General features: G+C 43.4%; 1 protein-coding gene across 1 annotated transcript in view; it reads right to left on the bottom strand.

Annotated features, from left to right (window-relative positions):
• NELL1 (neural EGFL like 1) overlaps positions 1-19,559 on the bottom strand; it is a 910,256-nt gene that overhangs the window by 754,398 nt on the left and 136,299 nt on the right. Inside the window, exon 4 of the mRNA XM_054969963.1 lies at positions 5,172-5,342. Coding sequence (XP_054825938.1) covers positions 5,172-5,342 — 171 coding nt within the window. The remainder of the gene's footprint in view (positions 1-5,171; positions 5,343-19,559) is intronic.

Genomic DNA, 19,559 nt, shown 5'->3' with positions numbered 1-19,559 from the left:
AGCACCCTATTTCACAAAATGGACAAGCTGCTTCCCTGGAAAACCAAGAAACAGTGCCTCCTAGTACTGATATTCAGAGGTTTATTGCCTCTGTAGATGGAGGTTCCATTTAGCTATTCATAATCAGAAATCTGTCTAATCTCCCTTTAAAACTGTCTATGTTAATAGCCATCATTATGTCCATAGGAAGTAAATTTCACAATTTAATTAGTCATTAAGTGAAGAAATAATTCCTTTTGTCCATCCTGAATCTATTGTCCAACAACTTCATTGGGTGCCATCTAGTGCTATAGGAGAGGGAGAAAAATATTTATCCACTTTCTTCACCCCATGAGTTGCATAATTTATTGTATCTTCTAGCCATCATTCTTCTAAACTGTTTCTGTCCCGTTTCTGTCCTCCTTCTTCTTTGTGCATAACATGGGCATTTACCACAAGTAGAAATCATAATTCAAAGTAAGGAACATTCCTTATATTCAGCAGCCTGAATATCTATTTGAGAGGGCTTGGGAATGTTCCTTACTTTGAATATCTACTTGTGGTAACTGCCCACAAGAAGGACAACAGAAATGGGAAGGAAACACTAGAACCCCCACTGCAGTTACTCTTCAATGAAAAAAATTATATCCTTCTTGGATTTGATGGACATTTCTCTCAAAAATTGTATTTATAAAATTGATAATTAAAGTATATTGTACTATAGAAAAATGTCTTGTAACTCGAGGCACTGTCACTTTATATTTATTGTATTAGTCACTTTTCTATTGTTATTTATTGATATTTATTGTACATAAGCATACTGCACTTTAATTATTGTATTTATTATGACTGATATTATCAGGTGACCATATTGTCATATGAGTGACTTGGTATGCCTCTGAGTTCCTCTCTTGGCAGTCTATATGTTTGGATTATACATAAATTATTTATGGATAATGAAGATTTGAGACTGTTCACACATCTTTTTCTTTCGTTTTTTTTATTAGCTTCATTTGTGGTTTAGTTAGTTTCTTATGGTGCTCTTGGAATTCTTCTCTTGGACAATTGGTCATCAGGCATTGCTGTTGTCAGATCCCCCCTGGCAACCAGCAGAGGATTGGGAGAGACTTACTGGGCATGCAGGGCTCAGTGGCAACATTGTTACATTGACAGCAATGTGTTGACATCACTCCCCAAAGTGATGATGTCATGTCATTGGGCACTGGGACTGTTTTGGTATTTGGTCAAAACTCTATGGTTTTTGCCCAAACACCAGGGCTTCACCTGGCGATATGATGACATCTCTTCCAGGCACACAAGGAGTGACACCATCACATCTCCACATTGCATGGCCTCCCCACCCCCAGTTTCCCACTCTTTGTTCCACCACTGGCCAGTTAAATGGCAGTGGGAAGTACAGGCTGGGGGTAGGGGTCTGGCAACCCCATCAGGTATTCATTAGAGTACATGAATGTAGAAAAAGCATATTGTAATTCTAAAAGTCTGAACAGAATATGAATCATTATACTGTCTCCACAGAAAACAAGACATTTATTATTATTTCATTGTGCCTTCTTATTAGAGAAAATACCAGCTTTTGAATTTTGAAAACCCTTCAATCTGAAAAAATGCAGAAAAACTTTCAATCATGTACAGCAAAGGCACTACAACATTCCACTGGACATAAGCTTGTCAAAGAGGCTCAAACAACTCGGCCATCATTCAGCATTAGGAAATAAGTAGTTCACTTAATTATAGTCAAGACCCTAAGGAAACCAAAATTGAGTTCATTATCTTTTGTGTGTGTGTGTGTGTGCTTCACATACAGTCTTTCAAGACAGTGTTTACAAGATGTCAGGATCTGAATGAATATGCCCTGCAGGCTTTTACTGCTGAATCCAGAAAGACAAAGAGAAGAGGGAAATTAAACTGGAAGGGAGGAGTGACTAGTAGTCCAAATGCTAAGCCAACAGTGAAAAGGAGCCAGAGGGCAAGTGCCATTCTGCAAACATCTCTCTCTCTATCTATGGAACAATCTAGTGCTATTAATCTTCCTTCTTCAATAAGTTCAGCAGTGCCAAGTGCAAGTTTTTTGACATAGAGAAATAACATTGTGACTGAAAAAGATCCTGTATATCCTTATGGAATATCAATCGGGGTGTTCTTTAGACAGCTCTACTAACTGCCAGGCATATTCCTTTGTGATCCTGATGTTCAAATAAGACTTCTTGGGCAAGAAAGTCACACAAGACTCAAGGTCTAGTGAGGGTGTGTTGTTCGTGTCTGGATCAGAGATGGGCACAAACCAGAATACAACCCGAAAAACCCCACGAACCAGCCTGGTTCATGGTTCGCGAACCAGAGGTTCATGGAAGCTCATTTCCACAAACTGATCTACTGGTTTGTTTGGTTCGTATTGAAGGGCAATGCCCCTTTCCATGCCGCTGCAAAGCTGCAGGGAAAGGAGCAGTTTAAATGACCATTTCCCTGAGGAAATGGCCAATTAAACTTTTCCTGCTGCTTGCAAGCTGCAGGTCCCTTTAAACTATCAACCGGCAGGAAGCAGGGGGGATCCCCCCCTCACCGCCTGCCAGCTGATAGTTTAAAGGGCCCTGCTGCTTGCAAGCAGCAGGGCCCTTTAAACGCCCAAATCCCACAAACCTCAAGCTGCAGGAAAGGGCCCTTCAAATAATCAAATGCTCCTTTCCATGCTGCTAAGTAGCCGGAAAGGGGCCTTTAAACCCCATGAACCACAAACCACGAACTGGTTCAGGAACTTGCCCATTTGTGGGAGTTCGTGGTTCCTGGTTCGTGGAAATCCCATGAACCACGAACCGCATGGTTCGGGGGTTTTGTGGTTTGTGCCCATGTCTAGTCTGGATCCCCAAAGGTAACTTGGCCAAGAAACTGAAGCCTGAATTGCAGGAAGCAAAATTTTCTGCTCTGTTTACCATGAAAAGGCAGAAGACTCAATTTCTAGTATTTACATCAGACCTGATCAATCCAGAGGCTCCAAATTGTCTAAGAAGAGCAAGGGCTCTTTTCACCTATTTCAATATACTCTCAAAGAGGGCTCTGAGGTGTGAGAACGCAGTCCCCAGTTGAGTCACTGAGCTAGGCCCCAATTTCAAAATCTGTTCTTCATTTAAACCCTAAGGTCCTCAATAAGGAGAATGTTGTAAGGCAGGGGATTGCAGATACAGGACATTCTGCACAGGGTACATCAGTCCATGTGATGATCAAATCATCATTTGTTAAGTTTATCCATTTCAAATCTCTGATCTGTGCATATGTTTTTCAGTATATTTCAACTCAGGCAAGGGTTTTGCATAAGGCATGCCACCCAAGAAACACACATCATCAGTGAATAACAAACTATAAACATGTATAATAACCTATTAGTGGGTTGCAACTGTGGGTTTTACATAAATTGCTTGCAGCAGAGATATTCAAGAACTGGAATTCTTGCCCTCGCAGAATTGAAAATTTCCTTCCAAAATACAAAGCATTAAGCATTATTGGGTTGGAAAAACAAGCATGTTACTACAGTCATTTTTAAAGAAGTGCTGAAACTGCAGTTCAAGGTACCTAGTAGCTATGGCTGGGGGCGGGGGAGAAGAAAAAACCCAAACAACAGTAATGTGGAGCTTAGTCCCACAAACAAAAGCAATCACTGCAAGTGGTCATGAAATCTCGCTCACTGAACTTTTCTTTTTTGGCAGCATGAACAACTTGGGTGACATGCTTAAACTTCAGAGTGTGGATTGATGGAAGACTTGATCAATGGGTGGAAATCTTATCACATCTGAAAACAGTGTTAATCTAAGCCATTATACTCTTGATTTTTGATAAGCTGAAACTGTAGCCAAAATAAACAAATCCATCCTTATCATACTGTTATTCCTGGTACAGAGATTGCATTTCAGTGCTTTCCAGTTTCCAGTTCTACTATACAAGAAAATATTGTACTGAATCATATAAACATGACAAAGAAACAATTTTAATATAGTTTGACAAAACTACTAGGATCAAAGGCTAAACAAACACACAACAATTCAATGACTGTGTCTGCAACAATTTCCCAAGAAGATAGAGCTCTACCACATCATTACTGCATATCAATGAAATCAACCTTTTGGTATGCACACACAATAGCAACATATCTGAAAAATATTTCCATGCTGTTAAATAATATAGTATGCTGAATTTGAGGAGTACTTTTGGTATACACATAGGGAATCTTTGGATATTAAATGCCAGATATCAACATATGTTTCTTTCTATAGATCTTTTCCCCTTTCCATCTTATATGAATTATGCTGGTTCAACTAAAATGATAAGGATATGGTGGTTTTAGATATTAATTTTTTAATTTAGTCATTTTCTAATTTATCCAAATTAGTATGTGATTTCAATATATTAATATTAAGCCCATGGGTGAGGAAAAACTAATGTAAAAAATGACAGAAAAGTGGCCTTCTATATCTATAATGATTTCATCATACAATACAATTATATCTTTAAAGAGCCTTGCTAAAAGGGTTTCTGGAGAACTATGTGAATTTCAGGACAGCAATGTTGTTATGAGTCTAGAACTGCCTGTGCACTTGCTTCTGTGCTCTTATAACATCTGTTCTATTGTACATTGTTACAAGAGCATCGTAAGTCTCAAGCCTCCTAATGCACTCTTCTTCAAAGGAAATGGAATCTGTAGGGGCTGCCATGAAAGCCCTATCAGTCATAGAAGAAATGTGAAGCATTTAGATGCAGAAAATCAGTTGCATACATTTTCAGCAATTAAGACATATCTACTTCTTAAAGTTTCTCTTTAGAATTTTTTTTAAAAAACAACTTAAAGCACTTGATTGCATTAAAAGAAATTAGGAGCTACAATTACACCTTCAGTTTTTGAAGGCAAAGAAATAGACAGTACAATACATCACACATATAATCAAGACAAACATAACTTCAGCTCAAATTCACTGAATATGGAGGTATTTTAACACTCATCCTGTAAATCAGTAAACAGCCTTTTGTTCATAATTAAAGCATAGCTTTTAATTTAAATATATTGTCTCTATCATCTACTTCTTCCGTAGAACTTTACAGATAATCAAACATTTGTAGATTTCATCAAATTATATAATTGGGAAGCTATTTAAAGAAAACGGACAAACAAGTGACCACCTTACCTACTGCAGTCCACATGAAGCAGAAGGTGGGATGCACTAAGTGACAATGCAATCTTGTGCCACTGTCCATCTGCTAGCCGATACGGAAATACCTCTGTCCTTGACTTTCCATTAAATCTGTAGTGATACCTGATTTCATCTCTCAGGCCACTGCTTTCCAATTCGAAGTAACTGTATTTAAAGCAAAAAAAAAAAGTTTAATTGTGCTGATTTCACTTCATTCCTTTATATGTTCTAAGACGTCATGAAACTTTCTGTAGTCTAAAATTATTTGAAATAAAAATAAGCTACAATAAGAATTTGAACCAGCTATCAAAAATATTCCCTACAAAAGAGATCAGTAGTCAAACTAAGGCTCCTCAGTTTATTCCACAGTTTTTCCAAAGCTATGCAATGTATATTATCATCCAAAGCCAATTGCTCATTTAAAGTTCTGGTTATAAATCATTTACATAGCACTTGAGATGCAAAACATTATTTTATTAAAAAGAAACCAGAAGGGATGCTGGAAAAATACTTCCAATTTTTACTTGCCAGTATCTAATGTTTAATGGCATCTAAAGGACCAGCCCAAAAAAAATCCAGAGTCCAGGATACCAACATCATATGTTTACAAATGTGTGTAATCAGATATCTGAGTTTCCTACTACAGTTTATTGATGAAGAACTAAGGCTGGGAGCTAATCATTCACCCACTCAAAGTAGCAATAAACAGTGCAGACACTTATTCACCCTGGACCTTCCTATGATTTTATGAAAATAATCACTTGTGGGTACTAAGGATGACTGATCCCTTCGAAAGTGGATTTTGATCATTATTCGTATGCCTTTGTGATCTCTTACCACTATCTGAAAAGAAGTCAACAGGAAACACATATCTAATGCTCAGTAATATGCACAGTTACATTTTTTTCACCCCAAATATTATGAAACAGAAACTTCTGACTGACTTGGTCATGCAGTAAATTGCCAACTAGTTTTGCAACAGAGACAGATTGGAATAAATGAGCTTGTAACAAATGTGTATATATATATAGTTCAGATAACTATTAAATGTATCCATGTAGCAATAAAACACCATAATGCAACACCTAATATAGGGCTGCCAGATCCCCTCAGTGGAGGTGGAGAATTAACGGCAAGGAGAAGGCTATGCAAGAGGGGTAACAAAGTGGGATGCTCCACCAATCTTTATGGGGTCCCCTCCCCAAGGAAATTGACGAGACAGGTTCTTTGAAAACAGAAGTAATTTTTATTTAAAGGGGAAAACACATACAAGAAGTAGCTCACAAGTACACAAGGTTCCTAGGAAAGCAGTGATGAAATTGGAATAGATTGGAGGGTTTTTTGGGAAATTATTACCTATCCGGAGAGCAGAGTCCACAGAGAAAGAGAGCTCCAAACAGCCAGTGTTCTTGACCAGGAGAGGCTCAGAGAAAGAGACTCTGAGGGCACAGCACTCAGATCCAGAGAAGCATGCATAATTTGGGGGGGGGGGCAAAGCCGGCATTCTTATAGGGCAAATCAGGCCCTGGGGCAGGAAGTGCCTTGGCTGTTAGGACAAAGACATTAAATGTCACCTCCTGTGAATGACAAAGGTTTGAGTACCTTTGATTGGTGCTACTGGGGCATGACAAGAAATCAGATTGGTGTTCCTGGTACTTTACAAAGAAACAGCATTAATTAAATGTTCCTGGAGCTTGGCTAATTAATTTAGAGTTTTGATTAGATGTTCCCAGGAAGGAGTTGCAAACTTATCCGAGCTGATTGGTGGCCCTAGATCGTAGGATAGGATTTAATCAATGGAAAGAGGGGAGATTGGAATGTTTGGGGTGGTGACTCACAAGTACCTTTATTGTCAAGATAGCACATTCTGCAGCATGGGAAGGCAGGAGCCAATCACGCCCAATCACTCGACTTTGCATACACATTCCATGCATGGCTCATTCTCTCAGGTGGGATCCGGCAATGCTTTGCTCAGCTGGCTGGATCTCTAATGTGAATTAAGGTGCATCAGATTCAAGGGGCTTATGATTTTTAATTACAAGAAGAAGAAGAAGAAGAACTGTGCTTATATACTGCTCTTCTAGACAGATTAGTGCCTCACGCAGAGCGGTGAACAAGTTAGTGTTATTATTATTCCCACAATGCAGCTGGGGGACTGGGGCTGAGAGGAGTAACTTACCCAAGGCCACCTTTTGAGCTCATGGCAATAGTGGGATTCAAACCCATAGAGTGCTGATTCACAGCCAAACCACTTAACCACTGTGCTATAGCAGCTCTCTTTTATAACATAAGCAGCTATTAAAGATGGTGGAGGCTGGGCTGACTGCTCACACTGCCACCAGTCACTCATCGCTCACCTGGCCAGTGAGGGGGAAGGCAAGGGAACAAGTCTCCCATGTGCACTACCAATGTAGTGTAATGACATCACTCCCAGGACTGACATCATTGCACCATGCCTGGAGCACGCACAAGGAGAAGAAAAAGAAGTGCTGGGTCCTCCCATCTCTGCTAGGAGACCTGGCAACCCTAACCTAACATGCAATTTGAAGAAAGGACAAGATCAGCCAAAAGTAGGTAACAACACTCACAGAAGCTCTACATAGGAAGCAAAAAACCCCTTAAATACTCCACACAGATCAACAAACTGAAGATACATGCTCAGAAGGATCTTGGTTTTTCTCATTCAAACAAAACAAAGGACAAAAGCAAGTAGACTATTAATAAAGGGGCAAGATAGCTTTGATATATTAAATTCTAAATGTGCACTGAAAATGGTTTTAGGATTGTGATTTATTTCAGCTTTACTGTCACTCAACAAGAAGTACTGTCAGTGTTAGGAAGCAGCACTGCTGCTAGCACTTTGCCATCAAAGACAAGTTCTGTCAATGATGCTTCCTTTAGGAAGTTAAATGCTTCATAATTGCCATCTCCTGTCAAGGCACAAAAAGAAATAACATGTTGAGCTTTGCTCTTCTTATTCTTCAGATAAGCTGCACAGAAGAGAAAAAGATTCTAAAACAAGCTAGGGAAAGAGCACACTGAAATGCTACCACTGCAGTAACCCATCCACGATCTTAGTCAGTGCCTATGTTGAAAAATGAGTGAGGGCCAATAAGCCACTGCCTCCACTTTCAACCTTCCAAGGGACCTACATACCAAAGTCTCATTCCCTATAATTCTTCCATCATCAGACTGGGGCTGGGCAAAGACAGCTGGAACTTTTTAGAAGCCTAAATCTGGCCCTGGAGTTTCCAGTTGCTAATAGTTGCAACAGCAGCAGTTTCATGTGTCAGCCCATTCACAACTAATTCATTTTTGGTAGTGGCAGTATCTTATTTTAACAGTAGAAGAAGAATGCTGGAGAGATGATGCTGAAACTTCTCTTTCCCCATCCCCCTGTCCATGCCTCACGTGCAGGAGATTATGCCAACTACCTTTCTCCCTTCCTATAGCAATTAAAATCCAGTGGTTTACAATTAAATGTATCTTTGATTTGTTTGTTATGATTTTCACTGGTTGTCTTCTCGTTGTTTTAAAGCATGTTGTAACCTCCTCCACCCACCACCCACCCCCAGGGATCCTGTAGAATGTATACATACATAAACAACACACAGAATTCCATGGATGATTTAGGTGATATACAGGATGGTATAACCATGAATTTGGCAGAACTGCCTTTCCTTAGTAAGCACAGGGTTCTTCTGGAAATAAGTGATATCACTTTTCCTTGGGTATTTCAATTTCTAAATGTTGCACAATATTAGGAGCAAAGGACATATCATCTAGAAGTCTCATTTTGAAACCATTGCATGCGTTCTGAGGCAAAACTCATCAAGAGGTACAGCTTTGGGTGCCCCCAATGTGCTGTTCTTCTGTTGAATAAGTAGCCTGAAGTGGCTTTCCCAGTCCTGGCCCTGTACCTGGATGCTGTTAGAATCGTTAGGACAGAACTGGCTGACTGGAAAAGGTGATTTCAGCCTTCATGGCCATTCGCCCACACATCCCAGGTCCATTGCTTGTGCATGCAAACAGAGCTTTTCTTACCAAGTTCCATTTTGTCTCCATTTTCAGAGCTGGCTTGAAGGATGCTGGGTTCCCCACTTGGGAGTTTGGGTCCCATTCCTTTAGGATCAGAGCAGCCACTGATGCAGTAGAAATGAGGTTGCCTGTATCCCGCATACAAACCATCAGCCATTGGCCTCGATGCATATTAGAGCTTTTACATCTGCTAGGGTCTTAACAGCAGCTACTTCAACCCATAGATCATAGGCTTTCCCCAGGCTATAAATTAACTCAGGATAGGACTCCTTGTTTTCAGGTTTTACTTCCTTAAATCTCTTGCGGGCTTCTTTGGAAAACCACACCCTCTCATGCACTCTGTTTAATCAGCTTGTAGTCTGTCCTCTCTTCACCTTCCATTTGTCCAGACACTGAGGCCAGAACTCCACTCAGCTGAGGACTCAACTTTTCCATGTACAATTCTGGGGGGACCTTTTCATCCATGCAAATTTGCTCTAAGTTCTGCAGAAACACTTCGATGTCCTCCCCTACCTTGTATAGAGGATATTTTCGCCAATTTCCCTTTGCAGCAGCATGTGGGGGAAGCAGCCCCTTTTCAATCCTCACTTCATTCTCATGTGCTAGCTTTATTGTTTCTCTTTCCAGATCCATCCTGGCCACATTCCCTTTCTCATCTCTCTGTAGCCAGGCTCTCTCTAACTCTGCCTCAAGCCTAGCCTTCTTGAGATCTGCAAACACAGTCTCTTAATTTAGAATTCTTAAAAATAACAAGCAAGATCCATTACATTGTTTAGACCATTGAGTGAATAGCTATTTAAATGAAAGATTCATTGGGACTCTAATTGTAAGAGTTTCTGTTGTGTATTCCCAAATTTCGCTACATCTATAACATCCAGTACAGAGACCTTAAGATCTTTAAATGTACTATAGTACTGAATAAAATGCTCCACCAAAGGAGCTACCATTACCTTATTTTTAATGTGAGATAAATGCTCCTGGACTCTCACCTTCCAAATTAAGAGTCTGCGTTTGTTTCAACTGTAGGGTCCTTCAAAGAGTATCTTGGTTAACGTCCAACCATGGCGTTGGACCGTCGTTTGAAACCAACATGTTGGTGAGATATTGAAGTATTTAGAGTTTGTAAGTATATATGATAGTCACTTGTTCTTAATGATATTTTAAGTGGTAAACAGCAATGTAATTATTGTTTTTGTTGTAAAATAGATGTTCAAAATAGAATCCTATGAAGAAGTGCTATACAAAATGGGAGTGAACAAATTTATGCCGGCAAAGCCCATTGGTGTTCTTTGCAGCTTCACAGGTGCTTTTTGCAGCTCCACATCGGACTTTTCCAGTTCTCCCAAGTTTACGAAGTTATAAGGAAATAGCCTGGGGAATTGGCATTAGGAAACTGTTCAGGAGCCTTTAAGGACTTGTAGATTACAGTATGAACCAAAGGACATAATCATTGCTTTCCACATTCAAAAGTGACCGGGTACTTAACTTGGGAAATTCTATGCACCTGGGCAGGCCACTTCAGGCTTCACCCTGGGTGGAAGGGGTCATCTGACTACACTGTAAGGGCTGTACATCAGCTTCCATCCCATAGTGTCCAGCAGTCGTGTTGGGGGATGACAGCATCAGACAGTGGAGGGCCCTTAGTGTAGTGGATCCACTGCCCTATGCCCTGCTAATGCTCCAATAGCTGTAATCAGTAAAGTTGTGGCCCATTACAGTCAATAACTCTGCGTGCAGCATATTCTTTTGTCAGGGCACCACCCTCATTCTTGCCATACAGTTACGAACACCTATTAGAAACATACCTGCATGCATCAGATTGGATTGTTCATTGCTCTCTCATATGTCAATTGACAAACAAATACAAGACAAGGTAAGAAAAAGTGACCAAACCGGTAATATATAAAGGGAAGAAAAACCATCCCCCCTTCATTTCTTGTTTTAACATAGCTATTTAAAGCAAACAAGAAAGAAAAAAAAAGAAGAAAACCAGTTTCCAGGTTTTCTATAGGGACTGAAATAAAAAAAGAAAGAAAGGAAACAAACGAGGTCTTGGAGCATTTATTCAACATGTGCTGAAAAGGAATTTCCTGAAGCTGAAGGCTGTCAATAAAGCTAAAGGTGTGTATCTAGAGCCTTATGGAGCCTGTCCATCATCAACCAATTTACTGCAATAACAACATTAAAACAGAAGTGGGAAGCGTTAAAAAGCCTTGCGTTAAAAAGCCTTGTCAAATGTTATTATAGTTACTTTTAATACCTTCCCAGTCATCTAACTAAAGAAAAATAATGGTGACATATAGTGCTGATAGGTTCCATTTGGTAGCACTTGTGGATGGTGACTGGTTAAATGAATATTATTTAGTTTCAGGAGGTTGAATAAAAACAGAAAGATGGAATGTTCTAAGAATTCACATTAAGAAACTTATTATATGAGTTCATCTGATAAAAGTATAACAGCATACCTGAGAGACCGCCTCTCCCCATATGTACCCCAGAGAACCCTTAGATCAGCAGGTAAACACCTACTGGTGATCCCTGGCCCCAGGGAGGCTCGGCTGTCCTCAACTAGAGCCAGGGTGTTTTGGGTCCTGGCCCCGACCTGGTGGAACACTCTGTTGAAAGACACTCGGGCCCGGCAAGACCTTATATCTTTTCAGCAAGCCTGTAAAACAGAGATGTTCCACCAGGCATATGGTTGAGGCCTACACTTGGATCCATTCTAAGTAGCCTCCCTGCTGGTCTCTTACTAGTGGGGGTGGCTATATGGTCCATCTGTCCCCCCATGCACTGGGGAGTTAAGAGTTCACCAACCCGCACCTCCACCTTCTTTCCTTGTGTGAATGGTGTGCAGGGAAAGGGGAATGGCACACCCTCTGGGATACTGAAATATATACTGCTATGTTGAGATGTGATTTTATTGTTCTAATGTTTTATCTGTTGTATTTATCTATTGCTGTAACCCACCCTGAGCCCACTCATGGGGACGGAGGGCTATAAAGGTAATCAATCAATCAAAAGTAAGCAATAATCCTTACAATAATTGCCTTAGCAATTACTTGATACTTATGTGTAATATTTATTAGAAATTGCATGTTGACACTTCAGCATTTTGCACTTTGAACTCAAAAAAATATATTAAATATATATTAAACTTTTTAATATATTAAAAAGTTAGAAATCACCCTAAAGTTGACTCCAAGTTTGATACTATGCAGAATCCTCTTATACCCTTCATGGAGATTGTTGAATCTGGTAGTGCCAAGAAATGAGGATCAACAAGCCTTAAGCATAACTTGTTTTTCTCAAAAGACAACCAACACTGATTCTAAAACTCCAACCACTTCAACCACACTCCCTAAACTGACAAAGGTATCTTTGACTAAAGGCCTGGTCACATATGCTATAAATTCATGTGTGATTGGGAAAAACACCAATTCTACTTGAGTTTAATGTATGACCTCACTCTCCTTCAAAATGGTCTGGGGGAATGGAAAAGGGCTCCTGTGTGTGTGTGCACAGAAGCAGAAGTGGATCCACCTATCTCTGCTTTCCCCACCCAGCATGCTTTTGCAGATATTTGTTTGTTTGTTTATTTTATTCGATTTATACCCCGCCCTCCCCACCGATGGCTCAGGGCGGCTATCAACATTAAAAAATACATTAAAATCACAAAAACATAAAATCAATAATATTTTTTTTAAATCATTAAAATAGTCCAGGAGCAGGCTATTTAAACAAATATTGGGAGTCCGTATAGGGGCATAGCAGATGGCCAAGGGCAGCCCCAGAAGAAGTGGTGGTCTTAGACAGAAGGAGGACACCCGCTGGCACTCAGCCGAAGGCCCAGCGGAACATCTCTGTTTTACAGGCCCCGCAAAACTGTAACAGATCCTGCAGGGTCCGAATCTCCAGCGGGAGAGCATTTCACCAGGCCGCAGCCAGGGCAGAAAAAGCCCAGGCCCTGGTTGAGGCCAGATGGATGTCCTTCGGGCCGGGGACCACCAGGAGTTGCTTGTCTGCACAGCGCAACACCCTGCAGGGGATGTAATGGAAGAGGCGGTCCTGCAGGTATGCAGATCCCAGTCCGTGAAGCGCTTTAAAAACCAAGGTTAACACCTTGAACCGGATCCAGAACTCCACTGGGAGCCAGTGCAGTTGGCACAGCACATGATGAATGTGCGCTTGGATGGGCGTTCCGGTAAGGACACGTGCCACTGCATTCTGGATCAGCTGTAACTTCCGGGTCAGGCCCAAGGGCAGTCCAGGATAGAGTGAGTTGCAGTAGTCTAGCTTGGAGGTGACCGTTGCATGGATTACTGTGGCCAGGTCCCGGTGTGAAAGATAGGGAGCCAGTTGCCTGGCCTGTCGAAGATGAAAAAAGGCAGACCTGGCAACGGTCGTGACCTGGGCCTCCATTGAAAATGTGGCATCCAAGGTCACACCCAGACTCCTCACCATTGGCGAAGGTTTCAATTGTACCCCGTCAAGGGCTGGGAGCTGGGTCCCCAGCTCAATTGCCCCATGACCCAGAGACAGAACCTCCATCTTCAGGGGATTCAATTTCAGGCGACTCTGATGTAACCATATCGTCACAGCCTCAAGACCCTTGGCCAAGGAATCCAGAGTGAGATCAGACTGGCCGTCCATCAGCAGATAGAGCTGAGTGTCATCTGCATACTGGTCACAACCCAGCCCAAAGCTGCAGGCTAACCAGGCGAGGGGGCACATATAGATGTTAAATAGCATCGGGGAAAGTATCGCCCCCTGAGGGACGCCGCATACCACAGAATGGCGAGCGGTCATCAGTTTCCCAAGTGCCACCCTCTGTCCCCAATTGCGAAGGAAGAAGTTCAGCCATTGCAGGGCTGTTCCACGAATCCCTACATCGGCAAGGCAGTGGGTCAGAAGATTATGATCGGCCATGTCAAACGCTGCTGTAAGATCTAAAAGTATCAGCAGTGCCGAACTGCCCCGGTCCAGGTGTCGCCGCAGATCATTTGTGAGGGCGACCAGAGCTGTCTCTGTACCATGGCCAGGCCTGAAGCCAGACTGGAATGGATCCAGGATAGAGGCATCATCCAGGTATACCTGCAGCTGTTCTGCTACCGCCCTCTCAATTACCTTACTCAGGAATGGAAGATTCGAAACTGGGCAGTAATTGGCTGGATCAACAGGATCCAGTGATGGTTTCTTTAATAAGGGCTGCACCACTGCCTCCTTCAGTGAGTCTGGAAAAAAACCAGAACTCAGAGAAAGATTAACAATGTCAGCTAATGGTGCCCAAATCCCATCACCGCAAGTTTTCAACAGCCATGATGGGCACGGGTCTAGTGGGCATGTGGTAGGTTTCACAGCATGCAGGACCCTGCCTACCTCCTCCTGGGAGAGTGGCTTGAATTGATCTAATATCAACCCTGAGGACAACCAAGGGACCTCCATTACACATACTGCATCAACCGTGGTGGACAGATCCCGGCAGAGTGACAAGATCTTATCTGCAAAATAGACTCCAAAAGCCTCACAGCTTATTATCGAATTTACATTTTTATTTGTCCGATGTGTGAGGGACGATAAAGACAGAATCACTCTGGAAAGTTGTGCTGGGCGAGAACTAGTGGACGCAATGGAAGCTGCATAGTAGTCTCTCTTTGCAGCTTTCACTGCCATCTCATACGCCTTCATAAACGTCCTGTAAGATGTTCTTGTCACTTCATCACAGAATCACCGCCACACTCGCTCTAGCTGTCTCAGCTCCAGTTTCATTTGTCGTAGCTCATCAGTATACCAAGGAGCTACTCTAGTTCGGAGGCGGAGAGGGCGACGGGGAGCGATCTCGTCGATAGTTTCAGAGAGACGGGCATTCTAGTCCTCTATCACCTCATCCAATGAGCCACCAGGGGGCAGCGGATCCCGCAGAGCGTTCTGGAATTCAACTGGATTCATTTGACTCCGTAGGCGAGCATAAATAAACCCAAGCGGGGGGGGGGGGTCATGGTGCCCAGACAAGCCCTCAGGATGAGGTGGTCTGACCATGGCACTGCTATAGGTTCATCAAGATCAACCTGTATCCCCACCCCAAAGATCAAATCCAGTGTGTGTCCTGCTCGATGTGTGGGCGTCGATACAAACTGGGAGAGCCCTAATGCCGCCATGGAGGCTATCAGGTCCATGGCCCATAAGGAGGTAGCATCATCAGCATGAACACTGACGTCCCCCAAGACCAGAGGCCTGGGGTACTCCAAGGCCCAGCCAGCCACCACCTCCAGCAGGCCAGGCACAGCATCTGCTGGTGTGCTGGGCAATCGGTACACCAGATAGATGGCTATACTCTCCTCGGCATCCAGGCCCACACCATCAATGCTGGCAATCTTTGGCATGGGGAGCAGCCTGATGGAGAAAGACTCTTGAATGAGCACTGCCACCCACCCCCAGCCACTGTCCCGTGACTGGTGAAGGACCGAGAAACCGGGGGGGGGGGGGCAGCTCTTTCAGGCTGACAGTTTCACCTTCCTGTTCCCAGGTCTCGGTCACATATGCCAGGTCCACCTCTTCCATCACAAAATATTGCTGAAGGGTTGCGGTCTTGTTATTAATGGACCTGGCATTGCAGAGCAGCAGTGACGGAAGAGGGCATTGAGTTGTAGCCCCACTACCAGCATCCCTTGGGATGGGGCAAAGGTTGGAAGGAACCCGAGCATAACCATATCTCTGGCTTCTTCCTTTATAATACCTAGCCCCACCGCCATACCTCCCTCGTCTCATAACCACTGGGATCCCCAACCTCATATCGACCACCAATTCAAATGACTGCCACCCTCGGCCACTAATCCCACAACACCTATTGCACAGTAACCCGAGTCCATATAGACAGTAGTTTTATCCCTAATAGCATTAATGCTATCAGTAATGTTAAGAATTCAGTTCTAAATTTCCCACCCCCTTTAAATTATTAATTTCCCAGCTTCTCTGCTAACTTCCTATTGGAGTAGGTTTAGTTTAAACAATCCAGCAAAGGGCTATACCTAGTGCAGTCTGCCATTCAGACATGCAGTACAAACGGAATTCCCACTACCCAAACCACCCACCCCAATAACAGTAACAATCATAGGAAGGAGAAGACAACAATTGGGTAAGATAGGGAAAATAAATATAAAACAATCAACCCTACTTCCTCTCAATAGCCCAGTACAACCTGGCCACAACAGTCACAATCGGCAGTAAATTCAAAGTCTACAGCAGAACCACTCCATTCATTAGAAAAGAACTGGATGGGGGGACTCTCTCTCTCTTTTCCTCATGTTTGCCTAGAAGATGCATGGAATTGGTAGTAAAAGAAAGAGCCCTCCTAAATATATTCTTTTGGTCCTGGGTTTTTCTGCTTATCATAAAAAGCACTTGAAAAGCAGGAGACTGAGACTTAACAACACTCGAAGTAGGTGTTTTGCCTGGGAAATGTTATTCTGCCCAGAATCTGCATTTGGAGCTTATTGCAGGGTACTCATATCTAGAGGTGGGCACGAATCGCAATACAAACCAAAAAAATGCATGAACCAGGCCAATTCGTGGTTCGTAAAAACACGGTTAGTTGGGCCGCATTTTTCACAAACTCCACAACTTTTTGGCCTGGTTCATCAGGTTCATGAGTGGTTCGTGACCCCAGATAGGCTGGCGCTGATCAATTGATTTCCTAGGCAACGTAGGCACGGAATGGCTGAGACCTTTTGCTGCCATGGAAACCCCAATCTTAGCCCACCTTTGATAGGGAGATCTCACTTCCAGTCGTGGAGCTCCTGTTCTATGGAAGCCAAGAAACGGGGGAGATGGGCCTTCTGTAGCCATGGGAACTCCAATCTAATCCCTCTGAAACCCTGTTAGACAGGTCTGACTGCCAACCAGAGAGCTCCTGTTCTGCTCTATGAGAGCGTTTCTTATATAGGACACAGCTTTCTGCCTCCTGCTTTCAGTTTCAGCAGACAGTGGGAGAGAGTGAGGACTGTTGCTGGCATTGGAGGGAGTGAGAGGGAGAGTGGATAGTGAGCTTGGCTGGTGCTGGTTGAAAAAAGAGACTGAAAAGCCTCTTCAGCGTCAGTCTTAGCATTGCTGCGAAGGGTGCCTTCTTTCCTCTACCCCACCCCAGTCCCAGGGCCACTTCCTGGCTCTGGCCTGGGGCTTAGTTTGATTGAGGCCTACCTTTATTTTCCTGGGATTTTCTTTTTCCTTATTCTTCTGGGTTTAATTATTAATTATTTATTTTGTGCACCAGTCCTGCCTGCTCAGGTCACGTGCCTTTGTGTGGCAGGGTAGGGCCTCCCCCCCCCCCGGTCTCAGGGCCATTGCTAGGCTCTGGGGCCAAGCTAAGTGGGCACTTCAGCCAAGAGCTCACATTGTTCTTTCTTTTGGATTTGATTACTATTTCTTTTTTTGTGCACCTGTCCTGCCTGCTCAGGTCAGCTGTCTGTGTGTGAGGCGGTAGGGCTCTATCTCCCCTGTCTCAGGGCCACTGCTAGACTCTGGGGCCAAGCTAAGTAGGCACCTCGGCTGAGGGCTCACGTTGTTCTTTCTTTGTGATTTTATAATTATTTATTTCTTCTTCTTTTTTTGGTGCATCTGTATTGCCTGCTCAGGTCAGGTCTCTGTGTGTGGGGCGGTAGGGCTCTATCTCCCCTGTCTCAGGGCCACTGCTAGGCTCTGGGGCCAAGCTAACTGGGCACCTTGGCTGAGGGCTCACCTTGTACTTTCTTTTAGATTTCAATCAGTCAATCAATCAAATACCTTAAATGGCATACAAGAATCTAAGACAGCGAACAAGTCAGTATAAAATTACATAAAATATCAGAAGATATTTTATACAAAGCTTGTATGAATCTTAAGCACACCCACTAAAAACTTCACAACCACTCTAGAAATCACTGTATCATTATCCTTCAACAGAAAACGACAAAAAGATACATTGTTCAGGTGTTCAATATATATTGGCAACCTCTCAAACAATATTCTTCGTAACTTATCATATAAATGGCATTCCAACATTATATGCTAGATAGTATCTGGCAGTTGGCACCACACAAACAGTGTCTTTCTGAAAAGGGGACTCACTGGTATCTCTCCTGAAGGACAGTGAAGGGGAAGGCATTTAATCTGGCCAACATAAAGGACCTACGGCCCGGGATCTCAAGATCATAAAAGTACTGCAGAATTCTGTCAACGTATGTGGTCAGAACACAGCTGAGGAACAAACGAAAGGTTGGGCTGGAAATAACCTCTGTCGCTCCCAATCTAGTAAATGCTGCTTGACACATTTAAGAATATAGGCCTCAGTATGCCCACTGACCATGCCCAAGAATATTGATCCCTTTTCAGATAGGTTAATAGACTAAAAGGCTCAGCTCTAAAATAACTTTTGAGCCAAAATGTAAAAGTAGTAATCCATGCCCTTGTCTCACTTTTTGATTTGCTTACTATCTCTTTATTTTGTGCACCTGTCCTGCCTGCTCAGGTCTCTCTGTGTGGCGGGGTAGGGCTCTACCCACCCCCACCACCCCGTCTCAGGGCCACTGCTAGGCTCTGTGGCCAAGCTAAGCGGGCACATCTTCAGGAGGGCTCACACTCGCTCTTCTTTGGTTTCCAAATTATTCCTGTTTTGCAGCACTATGAGGCTTAGAGTGGAGGGCAAGGATGGTCGGGGGGGGAGTGCAAAAGTTGTCCTGGTTGCCCATTGACCAGCAGAACAGGGGGACTCCAACTCAAGAAGATCTGCCTGTGGGAGCTGTGGAGGAGGCAGAAGCGGGCTGAGGATCTCCTAAAACTGTTGGAGGAGGAGGAGGAGGAGGAGGAGGGATCTCAGGAGGAATGGCAGGAGTTTGGAAAAAACTCCAGCCCCCACACATCACAAAATCTTGGAGTTGTTCCTGCCCGCAGTCTACCCCTTACTCCATCTTCCCGGCCCAGCTCCACACGCAGCCAATAATCCTAAATTCTCCTCTTAACCCACCTCCCAGTCTGCGTTTCAATCTCGCCATCTGGAAGCACTTTCAGACCCTTCCCAATGACCCCTGTGTGGCATGGTGCGTAGGGGCTGCAACCCTAAGCACCTGTCATCCACAGACCAGTGCAAGCACCTGCAGAGGCACCACCTTAGCCTGTTGACTCCGGCCTCGCCCAACAAAACATCTGGTGGGGGGACAAAGAGGACTTCAAATTTTTATGTTCAGGGACAACTGGGAGAAAACCAGGAGTCCACCCAGAGCAAGAAGCCATGCCCTGAGGGTGCTGCGGGTGGGAGTGGGATGTTCAGGCAGGCCATCCTTGTGGAGGTTGTTCCCTTGGGATCGGGGACACTGC

Source organism: Eublepharis macularius, chromosome 2, assembly GCF_028583425.1.
Source record: "Eublepharis macularius isolate TG4126 chromosome 2, MPM_Emac_v1.0, whole genome shotgun sequence".
In the NCBI taxonomy this organism is placed as follows: Eukaryota; Metazoa; Chordata; class Lepidosauria; order Squamata; family Eublepharidae; genus Eublepharis; species Eublepharis macularius.
This window is presented reverse-complemented; position numbering and strand designations above follow the sequence as displayed.